This window comes from Uloborus diversus, chromosome 1 (genome assembly GCF_026930045.1).
Source record: "Uloborus diversus isolate 005 chromosome 1, Udiv.v.3.1, whole genome shotgun sequence".
Lineage (NCBI taxonomy): Eukaryota > Metazoa > Arthropoda > Arachnida > Araneae > Uloboridae > Uloborus > Uloborus diversus.
In genome coordinates, this window is record NC_072731.1 from 63,098,673 (window position 1) to 63,112,242 (window position 13,570).

Here is a 13,570-nt window from a genome sequence, read left to right on the forward strand (position 1 = left end):
TTGTACTTTCATCTGTAAAGAAAGGTAATTATTAGCGTCTGTGATCTAAACTTGCAGAAGAACTGTATAGAACGTGTATAAAGAACGAAAATACAATAGTCCTATAGAGTGAGAAAGAAAACACTTTAAACAATTACTTCCCTAGAACGTCGGGAACCGATGATTTTTTTTTTTTTTTTACAGAGATTCATCTTTTAAATATTTACAATTTTAACGTGATTTAATATATATTTCATTAAATATCTCCAAATTGAAACAGGATTCGAGAAATCCTTTTTTAAGCCAACTTGCTGATATATCGCCAAATTATAACATCACATAAATCTGCATTGAAATATATACCTGATTTTCCCAAAAAACGAGTAAAAGCCTTTTTGTAATATTCGAAGGCAATCAAAAGGGGAGGTGTATAAGTAGACCCCACTCAGAGTTTACATACAAAACCTCAACCTTCTGCAGAGTACTGGTTTTGAGTAATGCGTGATACATACATAAAAAATATACGCACGCATGCACAAACGTCACGAGAAAACTCATGGTAATCGACTTAAGGATGGTAATAGGTATTTCGGCTGTTCATAGGTTCTTAGATGTACTTGCCTATATAGCATTTATTTGGAGGTGAGCAAAATGGAAAGTTTAGTCGAAATTTGAGTGAAAAATACATCGCAGTTAGAATACTTCCTTTATCATGCAAAAGGAAGTAAAAAGCATTAGGAAAGAAATTCATATTTGAGACACCAATTAGCTAGCTTTGAAAATTTGAATATATATATATATGTATATATATATATATATATATATAAATAAATAATATATATATAACATGAGATACATTTCAAATATAAATTCAAATAAAATTGAAAAAATAAATACAAAAGTGTACGTCATGTCAGCGCAAAGCTGCTAGAAACAAAAACAGTGCAAACACATTCAAGAAAAAACAAGCAGAGTAAGATGGAAATTGCAAAAAGCAAGAAGACGAAAACTACACAAAATAAGTCGAAAAAATGAAAAATTTGAACAAGGTATTGCTACGTTGAAACGTTGATACGTTATAACAGAAAGGATCTTGTGAACTAAATGATTGGTCTTTCCCTTGACAACGTAGACATTTACTCGTTTAATGTCTACCAATGCTGTTTAATTAAGCAAGTAAATTCTTGCTAATTTGATAAAGATGCAAATACTCGCTGACTTGTAAGTTACCTACCTCTATAGAAACCTGCAAATTAATATATTATGTCAACTGCTCCAGCTCTTTGATAACGTAGCAGTCACTGCCCATTCTATGTTTCATATTGTTCAACTTCTCATATTTACATAGTTTTAAATTTACATTGTTAATATTCTTTTGTGTTTTTTCTTGTTGTTGTTTAGTACACTTGCCATTGTGCTACCTATGAGTGAGACTTAAAATAACATATGTAATATATATTTAACACTTTAGCTGCATTTGCGCTGTCTAAATGTAGAATATTTTACTTCAAGTTCTAAGAATTAAGCAAAACAAACTGTCCGTACTTTCATGTGTCTGTCGATGATCCAGTTGAGCTCGAAGTCTTCATCATCATCTCCAAAGGGGTTAATTAACTGCTCTGCTACCTGCGAGTAAATCAAGAAAAATATCAAAGATAAATTAAGCACGTTTAAATAAGTGCAAAAATACTTTCAGGCTTTACCAATTTTACGATTTGTTAAGCAAAGAATAAGCATATGGGTAACAGCATAGGGGGAAAGGCATCAATTAAAATGTCTTGAGAAGAAATGTGTTTTAGAGTTTTACGTTTATTTATTCATTTATTTTTATTTATTTATTTATTTATTTTTATTTATTTATTTATTTGTTTTTATTTATTTATTTATTTGTTATTTTTTATGCAAGTCTTAAACATAGAGCAAATTTTACTTTCAGGAAATAGCGAAGGCAATGCTCAGATTAAGAAATGCTTTGGCAAAGAAAGCGCTTGTGCACGGAAAATATACTAAGGGCAGGACCTGATTACCGCACAGGGTCACTAGGCCTGGGCCAGGGCCCCAAACACAACAACTATACGAAACAGCTATACACATTACAACGATACGAAAAATAAACGTATTTTTTAAACGTAAAAAAATAGCTAAAAAATGATGACTTATTAATTAAAAAAAAACTCTTAAAAGAGAATTTTTATTCATTCTGCCAGTAGCGATTTTACCATGTCACAATAACTAGGGGTCCCAAAGGGGATTCATAAATGCATATGATAAATAATTTACATAGTTCTGTGATGGACAAATGGACTCCCAAACGTGTAAATCAACCACTGTATTCCGCTATAGAGCCTGCAGGGGGAATCCAAATTATTGTGGGCCTAGGACTGCACTTTAGTTAGTCGGGCCTTGACTAAGGGAGAAAAGATCTCATAGTTTTTTTTTGAAACGCAACTTAACAAGACGCAGCCTTTAACCGGCCATTTTCAAGGCTGTTTTAACTAAGTTCTTGTCTGCCGATTTTACTTAATTTTGATCATAGTATTAGTTAAAGATTGTTATCATAACGAGCTGATGTGTGCATTACTTCCTTTTACTCCAATTTAATGTCATTTCCTCATTATTGGCAATTTTAATGTGATTCAATAGTTTACTCTCTAAATATCACCAACAGTGGCCAAATTGAAACCAAAAAAAAAAAAAAAAAAAACAAATCCCCAAATTTGTCGCCTAGTTGGCGACAAAACTTGGCGACCGAAAGACTGGCGATATATCGCCAAGTGTCCGATACATTATAACACCACTTGAGTTTACATCGAAATTAACAATGATTTCCCCTAAAAAAGGGGCAAAAGACCCCTTTAGAATTACCAGAATGCAACCAAAAGAGGAGATGCACAACTAGACCCCACTAGGAGTCTACGTATCAAATTTCAACTTTCTAGGACATACTATTCTTCAGTTACGCACATAAGCACATCATACATACGTATACACAGACGTCACGAGAAAACTCGTTGTAATTCACTCGGGAATCGTCAAAATGGATATTTCGCGTGTCTATACGTTCTTAGGCTCTTATCCACGTGTGGTCGAGTCGAAAAAAAAAAAAAAACTCAACATTCATTCTGGGGTGAGCAAAATGGAAATTAAGGTCGATTTTTGAGTGAAATTTTTTCGCGAATACAATACTTCCTTTTTTGTAAAAGGAAGTAAAAAATATTGAAAAAAAACGTCTACTTCAGTTGTTTTTTCATGTTAAAGATATTTTTCATATTAGATTGGATTTTATAGCCAGAAATTTCCACGTAAATCATGTGTCATTATTACCATTTTAAGAAAACTGGGTTAAATCAGGCCCGTCATTTGGGCGATCAGGAGTAGGAGGGGGGTTAGAAACAGAATGTAATTACGCATTTTGTTGTATCTTTCCTATGAAATGCATTGATTGCAATCCTTTTGTCTCCCCCTACCCCTGGAAATTTTTGAATTGACAGACCTGGGTAACATTTATTCCAATATTTACTATCCTATAATTTTTACAATCAAACATGTCTTTGTTTCTACCTCGGTTTCATTCTCAGGGACGCCATCTGAACAATTAAAATGCGCTGCTATAAAAAATGGCCGTTTCTGCTTTGTAAGTTCTATCATTAAGAGTAACCGTCTCCTCATTGAAAATCACATAATCCCGACAATCAAGAAACACAAAAGGGCGAATAAACAAAGAAAAAAACTCAAACAGTCACTGGTGCCAATAATTAAGTCAAAAGCAAAAACTAAATTTAACTTATCCCAGAAATCTGGCCCTGAACACTCAACCCATCTGAAGTTCAATTGTTGTCATCCTCACTTACGTAAAAGATGTAGTGGCGCATGCACTGAGGAGAGTTACGGAGCTTTAATTCTATTGGGAGAAATTTAAAACACTAATTATACGTTTACAGAGGGTCATCTATATCAACTTCTTTCTATCTACTGTTCTATCTGGGGGTCTTCTCCAGCTTTTCCCAAATGCTGTAGAATAACTGTCTAACCATCGATTATATGGAAAAACTCCTATCCGGTTTATAGGTGGAAATGGACGTATCTATTAGTTTATAAGGGTGGTAGTTTGTTCGTTACAAATGTGCTCTTTTGCCTTTTAATTATTTAGACCCACTTTTACACATATGACACTTCGTTCACGGCAAGCATTCTTTTAAATCTAAACTATATTCAAACTATATTCGTACTACAAAAATTATCACATAATTTTGAGCTTACCATTTTGATTTTACATTTCCTGACGAAATGAAAACATTTTCTTTTCTTTTTGTGGTTTCCATAGAAACTATGATTCCACTCTTTTTCAACTTGGAAAATGCAATAAATTAATTAGGTACTTGTGACATTATAAAACGCGTGCATCAAAATCCCATCGCTATTTTCCCTTCTCCCCTGCTAGATTCATTCAGATGGAATCGTCTTAACTTGGCCGACTGCCAAATTACATACAATCCGTGGTCAAACAGTAATATTGATTTGCCGTTAGAGCTTGCAGTTAAAGCAGTTCATCAGACTGCTTGAGTGCTTTCGGGGACGTTTGTTACCATGACGTGCAGGACATGCGTCAGTCACCACGAAGGTTCACCAACTGTCGCGCCCTTCTAGTTAAACGACCATTACAATGCAATTTCAAACGCCTCACTCTTTCCACTATATCCCATACCTTCGTTTAGTCTCTTATCTATTGTCCGTTTGTCAGGAGAAGGCACTTCGCCTCGCCTCCTTGAACGCAGAGTTCTATTTTACGCGGGGGTGACCGGCAAGCAATCTTCTAAATAAGACAACCAGACAGTTTTAACTTGCGCGTGCATTTTAATGAGCAAAAAATTCTTAATGTCCTTTGCATCACTTGCTTCACTTGTATGTTGTCATTTTAGTTATTCTTACATTTTAAAAACTGCTGCTTTTACAACAAAATGCATTGATCTGAATATACCTTCTGCCGAAAACAGCGAAATAGAATCATCGAATACCACGTGACAAGGGAGGAGTCAACTGCCTTCTCGTGGAAAACGAACAATAGCTTATACACTCTATGACAAAAAAACTCGACACACCTAGAAGGAGTTATTGTATTGCAAGTCATTATGAAAGGAAATTTTACACACGTAAGGATAACATTGATTTAAGAAAGCAATTAGGCTGAATAAAAATGGAAGCAAAGCAACTTGTCGAGCCTCCTCTAGCGTGGATACACGAGGTGATCCAGGCGATCTATGAAGCATGAAAGTCTTGTACGATATCCAACGTCATTAATCTCAAAGTTACTGTAAACGCGTCCCTAGTTCGATCAAACTCGTAGGCTGTCCAACGTACCTCCCAAGTGGTCCCAGATGTGCTCGACCTGTGGTAAATCAGGGATTTGATCGAGCCCGAAAAAGTGATAATCTGTTGGAGGAAGTCCTCTGACACCCTTACTGTGGGTGACCGAGAATTGTTCTGTTGAAAAATGGCTCTTGGGATCAATTCCATGAGGACCAACACATGCGACTGAGACATGTAACGAACGTTCCTCTGGGCTTTCATGGTGCTGTGGATCGATGTTAGAGATGACCGTTTATCGTATGCGATGGCACCCCATAACTTTTCCCTAGCTGTAGGTGCGGTGTACCGCTGAAAATAAAGGCAGGATTAGGGATTTTACACCACCGGCTCTATTTGAAGTAGTAGTTCAAAGGGAATGAATTTCAAGCAAATGGAACAAGATCGTTTTCAGCAAAGCATCCAGGTTCAATTTTGGGCAATATAATGACAACCGTGTATGCTTGTGGTGGTCCCACGGTGATTACCACCATTGTGCCTTTGCTTTTCAGCGGCACACCGCACCCACAGCCTTGCTGATGTTATGAGATGCCATCGTGTATGATACACGGTCACCTCTAATATTGATCTACAATAACTTGACAGCTCATCGATACGTTCGCGACATGTTTCCATCACGTGTGTCGGTTCTCATTGCAGAACTCCCAGGATCTATTTTTCAACAGGAAAACTAAATCTGCGATAGAGAGTCTGTCTGAATAGATATAGGTAATGGTCAACAATAGATCAACACAGACAAAGCTATTACTCAACCCATAACTGGTAAGGTGGGGCGTCTTACGCACCCCAGAAGAATTTGAGTATTGCATTCAAACGTTTTGCAATGTTTGTTTACATATTTTTATATGTAAGTGATTTAGCACTTATTGTATTGTTTCAGTTGTAGTTGTACAATTAACTAATACAAAACATCATTGGCAATTTTACTACTTGAATTTGCTGTGTTGGGTTTACATACATCCCACCTCAACAGTAATATTTTTATAAAATCAAGTTAAGAGTTTAAGCAAACAATAGAGAAAATGTATTTCGTATCATGCAGATATGAAAAAAAAAACTAACCTTTAGTAATCCCATATAAAAAAAGAGCTGGAAAATGGTGAAAATAGGAATGTAGAGCTCAAAATTATGATTCGGATTGTCTGGTGACTCAACGTACTGTCGGCCAAAAATACAGGCCCCAAAGAATGCATAAGTAGCTAGTGTTACAACCTGAAATTAAAACGTATAGTGCTATAAACATTTATATTCTTCGAAGAGCTTTGAACTTCATCGAAACGTATAATTCGATATGTTTTCCAAACATTTTAATGTTTAAACTTTTAAATTGGAATGGATTCTATTTTGAAATTGACTTTTTGCATTTATAATATTTACAAGAGAAGCGTACCTGAGTGTATACCAAAGGAATGCTGATCCAGTCATAGCTCCACAGCATTCCACATTTCGACCGGAATTCATTAAATTCCTGAAAAGAAAAAAAAGAGGCTATGCACTGATGATGTCACGCTTTGAGGAGGAGAGGGTCGTGAAATTGTGACAGTTTGTGACAAGGGGTAGGGAGGTGGTAAAAAGAAGTGGGGCATCACACATTTTTCTTATACGAATTTATCTATAAAAATTAAGAATTTATCTATAAATATATAATTATCCAAGATATTATTATAGATACGAATTTATCTATAATAATATCTTGGTCATAAACATATGACCAAGAGGGGAGAGGGAGGGTAAAGCATGTGACTTTATGACAAAGAGAAGGAGGGGGTCAGAAATGTCGAAAAAAAGTCCGATATCAATCATGGACAGCCCCAAAGAAGAAAAGATTTTAAAAACTTAGCTAAAGTAAAATAATTACAGCATCTTCTCATAGATCAACTATAGAGCAGGAGTTCTCAACCTTTCAGGCTCTTCCCCTGGCTTTGAACGCTGATTAGAAGTTATGCCCCCTCCCCACACACACCACGATATGTAGTCAATACAACTAGCAAAATCGAAATTGAAACAAAAGCTCGTTAGAATGGCTGAAGCTGGTTGCTCACAAAACAGAGTGTTACTACCCATAAGTATACTAAAATAAAGTTAATTTTGAACACTTTCTTATTAAAGCAAATGAAATCAAAGAATGAAAGAACTAAATTCAAATTAGTTTGAGGTAATCCAGGATCTATGGTTGGGGCTAGCCAAACCTGGCAGCGTCGTAACGATGTAATTATGATCTGCGAAGCCTTTAGAATGCTGCCAGGTTACGTTTGCCCAACTATAGTTGAGGTATACTCAGTAAGTTACTGCCCTAATGCCAGGGCTAAGGGAGAAATACAGGAAATACACCGCCAGCTGTAAATTCATGTATAGGTGAGGTAGGCATGTAATGCCAGAGTCACTTTCCTAACATCAATGAGCGGGGGGGGGGGGATTGCCACTGTTCGACAATAGGAACAAGGGACCCTCGGGTGTGATGATGATGCCACTGTTCGACCTTGACAAAATGCCTATGCCTATTCTTTCTCGATTTCTTGACTTTTATGCCTGTTACTGCTGAAAATACAGATTCACAGAGAAATGTGGATGAAAACTGGGCTAAAAATTTCCCCAACAGATGATAGTGTCGAAAATATTTACACGTGTCACCAATATTGAGCTAACTACAATTAAGTTTTAAATGGTTCCCTTCATTTTTTGCATACATTCATGCCTCCCTAGAAATTCATCTACGCCTGTCCAGGAGGGCAAGCCCCCAGGTTGAGAACCCCTGTTATTGAATAACACAGTTCACTGCTTGTCATAGCAGCAACAGATGCTTGTAAATACCGCAAAAAGACATTTGGCACCGAAGTTCAGAATCCAAAACATTTGCCTTAAAGATAAACTCACCATTGTTCCAAAAACTGTTTTTGTTGAAGCATATGCAGTGTAAGGTTGGACCGGGTCCAGAATAGAACGAAGAAGAGAACTTAAAACGCAACAGAAAAAAAAAGTTTTTGCCATACTTTTGTAAGAATACTTTTATTCTTGCGTCATAAGATTTCTATCTTATTTAGTTAAGCTGCGTAGTAGAGGTGCGACATCGATGGCAAAACATCGATGTTGGAAATTAAAACATCGATGGTATTGATACATCGACCAAAAAACATCGATGTTTCCAAACATCGATGGTATTGATACATCGACCAAAAAACATCGATGTTTCCAAACATCGATGTTTTAAAACATCGATCTTTTTATGAATGTATAACATACATTTTTGAATACACTACACTAATTTAAGCCATACAAAAGAATACGTATCCGACGAATATATTGAAAATACTGAACCTCAAATCATGAAAATGATTTAATTAGAATAATTTCGCAACATCTTGGTATTATAGTAGGGCAAAAATTGATAATAAGACAAGCACCGATTAATACAACTAGTTATAGTAATAAGGAAACATTTTCAAACTGAATGAAACTAAAAGTAAATTTACATAAAAAAAGAATCTAAGAAAAATGTATCATAGCACTTACTGTCAGTTTAATGATGAGAAAAAGTTGTGCTAATTATTTCAAAAATACAAAATTCATTCTGACAATTATTTTTAAGAGCAAGAAATATGTGTTGTACTGTTAGTTAATAATTAAACACAAATTGTAAGTAACAGAGGGACGACTTGTTGGGGGAAGTCGATAAATAACCCTGAATATTGGTGTTGACGGTTTGGAGAAAACGAAGTTTGTTTACTTTGTTCCCCAGAAGCGCATTTCTCTTTTCACAGACTATCCCACCAGTCGGAGAAACATCTCTTTCCGATGGAACAGAAATTGCCATCACTATCAAATACTTTAAAGCAACTTTTACCGGCTCTCTCTTACCAGTTATAATTTTCACCTTAGTAACGTATAGGATATCCCTTCAGTTTAAGAACTGGGGCCTTGAAATAGACTGCAAGTTCTGGGACCTATTACCAGTGTTAGGTTCTTCTAATAGCTTTGACCTTTTCCTCACTCTCTAGTTAATCTTTTACTACCTTGTAGTGATCTTCCCAAAAATCATTCTCTACACAGAAAAATGTATCTTATAAAATGGGTGCAAAAAAAAAAAAGATTTTTTTTTTTTTGGCAACTCCATAAGTAAACTTAATTACCTAGCGAGAAAATTGGAGAAAATTTTATGATAATTTTCAATTAAAATGCAAAAACGTCAACATCGAAAAAACATCGAAACCGAAACATCGATGGTCCAAAAACATCGAAAGAAAAACATCGATGTTAAAAACATCGATGTTTTAACAAAAACATCGATGTTTCCAAAACATCGACATCGATGTCGCACCCTTACTGCGTAGTGAAATACAAATCATATTGTTATACAGTTGAACCCGGTTAAAACGAAATGTCAAAAATCCACGAATTTGTTCGCATTAGTCATTATTCGTAACAACCGAGAATGAGTGATACTGTAAAAAAAAAGGAATGCTTACATACTTTAAAAATATTACTACATTACTACTAATACTTGCATTGTAAACTAACTATTAGTACATTCAGAAAAAATTCACTTATTCCTTATAAATGATTTTAATTTTTTTTTGAAAAATATTGAAAAAGAAATATGATAATCGAAAATTACAGAATAGGTGGTAGTCCTCAATAGAAGATGAACAGTTATATCTGTGAGTAAATTGAAATGGTCACAAGTGCAAAGTATTTAATATTTTCTTCCCGTTACACAATGGGACTTTTACTTTCTAACACAATGATCAATAATTTCAAAGAAAGAAAATTTCAGTGTTTTACCACAAACATTTTAAGTAAAGAGGTCAAAAATTTTTGTTCGTTTTAGCCGATACTTTCAAATTAATGTACATATAATGCGTGAAAGTTTCAATGTAATTAGATAGTAAACCAAACTTAATGAACGAAATGTTCGTCTTAGCCGTGATTTCGTATTAAACATGATCGCATTAAGAGAGTTCAACTGTATTTGATTGATGAGCGGAGAATAACACAGGTCGACACGATTTTTGTGTCTGGCTTCTGAGCATTAAATTCTGGGGGTTTTTTTATGCTTCTAATAAAGGAAAAACTAATTATTTTGATCAAAGTTTTTTTGTAAATACGAGAGAATTTTTTTTTTTTTTGAATTCTTGAGTGAAATACGGTTTTTTTTTTCCTAATGACTCAAGTAGAAATTTTTTTTCTGAACATTAGTACTTCTAATTTAAAAATAATACAATAAATTACTGCACACAAACGTAAAATAATAAAAAATCAAGCTCAAAAACGAATGGTTTTGGTGGTTTTGTTATGTTTGTATGGACTGGTCTCGTATTAAACCCCAAATTTAATCTCCCATCATATTCTCGTTATACTGCCCGTGGTAAAGTTTTTCTAAGTCCATCACATCTTGGTGAAAACGCTCTCCTTGCTCCTCTGAGTAGGCACCCATATTATTTTGAAATTGGTCCATGTGAGCATGTAGCATATGAAGTTTATGAGACATTCTACGATTTTAAAGCTTTCAAGCATGTTTTCAGTCAATTCTTGATTAGCTCTGTTGTTTTCGAGAAAACCACTCGCTACTGCTTTAAGACTCTTCCAATCTTGTTTTTCATTAGGATTGAGTAATTGTGTGAACTAATTACTGTTTAGTATTGTTTTATTTTTGTTCCAACGAAAATAACCGATTTAACTTTATCTTCATATAATTTGGGAACTAATTTATTTAAATATTAGTGGTACCCGCACGGTTTTGCCCGTAATAGAAAAAGTAAAAGGTCTTTCGGTTCGCCTGTATATTTACAAATAATGTATGGTGAATTTTCTCGTCAATTGGCTTGTACTCATGTTACGGTTCCACGTTATGATAATTTCGTAATTTACTCGTCCATCTTATGATAATTTTGTTCTTAAAATTGGAATAGAAAAAGAACCACGTCGAATTTTCGAAAAATCGCTTCGAGGTGCACACCTCCATGCTACAAACTAACTTTGTGCCAAATTTCATGAAAATCAGCAGAACGGTCTAGGCGCTATGCGCGTCACAGAGATCCAGACATCCTCCGGACAGACTTTCAGCTTTATTATTAGTAAAGAAGATAAAGAAGATTCAAAAACTTTAGAATTTTGATCCACAGTTTTCACAAATCGCATCGTTAGGCCTAATTTTATATGTAATGGCGGCATAAATATATTCTTAAGGGTCTAGAATTGGTTCCCATTTGACATTATGTTTCTCTATCTGAAATTCAACTCGATCAGGCCATATACGCCGTTGGTAATATACTGAATCTGTATCTTATTGAACTCTGTCAGTGATGAATGGGGTCCAGTGACGCTATCAATTTTCTCCAAGAATTTTCTCTTTTATTTTAAGAGGGGGGCACCATAACGAGGTCTTGCCCCTGTTCGAAAATGACCTAGTTACGTCCCTGAGTAGACGATTAATTTACAAAAAGTAAGTTCAAAAATCAGTTGTTTTTTTCCCATGCTAATCAGTCAAAATCTTTAAAGCATACTTAGACGTAAAACAGATAAAAAACAAACTTTAAAAGCTATGGATTGATATTTTAGTGTTTTTTGGCGGATAGTATCAGAATTCATGCATTAAAACACAGAAACACAGAAAAAAAAGTTTTTTTTTGGATGACCTGTGTAATTAATAATATTTTTCTTAAAAGTATGTATGACAATACCAGCTTAGCAGACCTGAAAATCTTAATTTAGTTAGTGGCCAGTAGCCTGTAGACACTTTTAGTTTAATAGCCATTTTTTAATTAGTAGGCACTTTATCTAGGATTTTTAAAAAAAATAAAAACATTGGCACGTATAACCCTAACTGCAACGTTACAATAGAATGCAATAATGGTGTTTCAATCATTAATTTTTGTAAAAAAATAAATAAAAATAAGTGTACATATGATTTTCTTATCCGTTGGCGATATGGAATACCATGTGCGAATCTTACAAAATAAGTGCGGTGAAATGAAGGAAGTAATGATTTATCTGTGACCAGGATAAGAGACTTTCAAAAGTTGCAGGTTGAGAATTTTATTTAGTCGCCTAAGTAAGCCCTTTAGTCGCTAGGTGGCCCATGGAGAGGGACTATTTTCACGTCTATTTTGTAGTATGTAGGAAAAAAGTACATTAAATGGTACTCTGTGGTATTGATGACTTTGTAATTAATGAAACTGATGGTACTTAAAATGAACAAATTATCGCAAACGATAAGAATTATGAAAATAACTGAGTGAAGTAAAGATTTTTTTCTTTGAAACTACAGTACATAATGACATTGAAGAACTTATTTTTGAAAATAAAATTTATGTTTCATTAACATACATATATTATGCATACACACATATATTCTCCGTTTTATTTAAATAGATTATTATATTTTATAGCAGTTTGCTCATTTCTGCATTTACTATACACAGACTGAGTTTCATCGTTCAATTTTTTTCTCAGTGCATACTTTTTTTTTTACTACAGTGCGTACTACCTTTTAGATTTTCCCGTAGTATAAATTGAGGCATAAAAGGGAAACTTTAAGGTAGAAAATGTAAAATAATAATAATAATAATAATAATAATAATACCTGAGAAAATAAATATCCATAAAAATCCGATATCCTGGAAAAAGTAAAATTGTTTGACATCGATATTTAAACTGTTTTTTCACTTGAATGATACTGAAATGCTTAGCTTGAAAGCCATTGTATATGTGGGTACCTGATAAACCCACACACTCGGTAAAAAGATAAACAGATCGATCAGACTTCTTTTTTTCCATTTGTCATTACTACCAGAACAGTGCAAGTAGAGCAAATACTAAAGTAGGAATTTTAATAGTGCCATTTTTTAACATCTAAAATCTAATACAAAAGTGATATTGGCATCAAGTTTTAATTTTTCAGTATAGTCACCTTTAGCATTATGTACAGTCCGTTTCCAACGGTGTGGAAGTCATTGGACATTTGTAGTAGCGCCTGCCGTGCTGATAACAATTCGAAAGGAGCAGTTTTCTGCTGCAAGAACCGCTGGAACAGTTCTGAAGCTAATGCTATGAACTGGTTCCTTCATTTTAGGAATTAGGTCAAAGTCATAGTTCTGAAGCTAATGCTCCGAAGTGGTTCCTTCATCTTAGGTACTAAGTCAGGAGATTATTTAATTCCTAATATGAAGGAACCACTTCTTGGTATTAGCTTCAAAACAGTTCCAGAGATTCTTGTGGGAGTAAACCGCTC

The 13,570-nt window shown here is 34.5% G+C and overlaps 1 protein-coding gene across 4 annotated transcripts in view; it reads right to left on the reverse strand.

Moving 5' to 3' along the window:
- LOC129234614 (bestrophin-2-like) overlaps nt 1-13,570 on the reverse strand; it is a 77,322-nt gene that overhangs the window by 21,120 nt on the left and 42,632 nt on the right. For all 4 annotated transcript variants that reach the window (XM_054868643.1, XM_054868645.1, XM_054868644.1 and 1 more), the window contains 3 exons: nt 6,734-6,811; nt 6,406-6,555; nt 1,525-1,605 (listed from right to left, as the gene is read on the reverse strand). In XM_054868643.1, the coding sequence (XP_054724618.1) occupies nt 1,525-1,605; nt 6,406-6,555; nt 6,734-6,811 (309 nt within the window). The remainder of the gene's footprint in view (nt 1-1,524; nt 1,606-6,405; nt 6,556-6,733; nt 6,812-13,570) is intronic.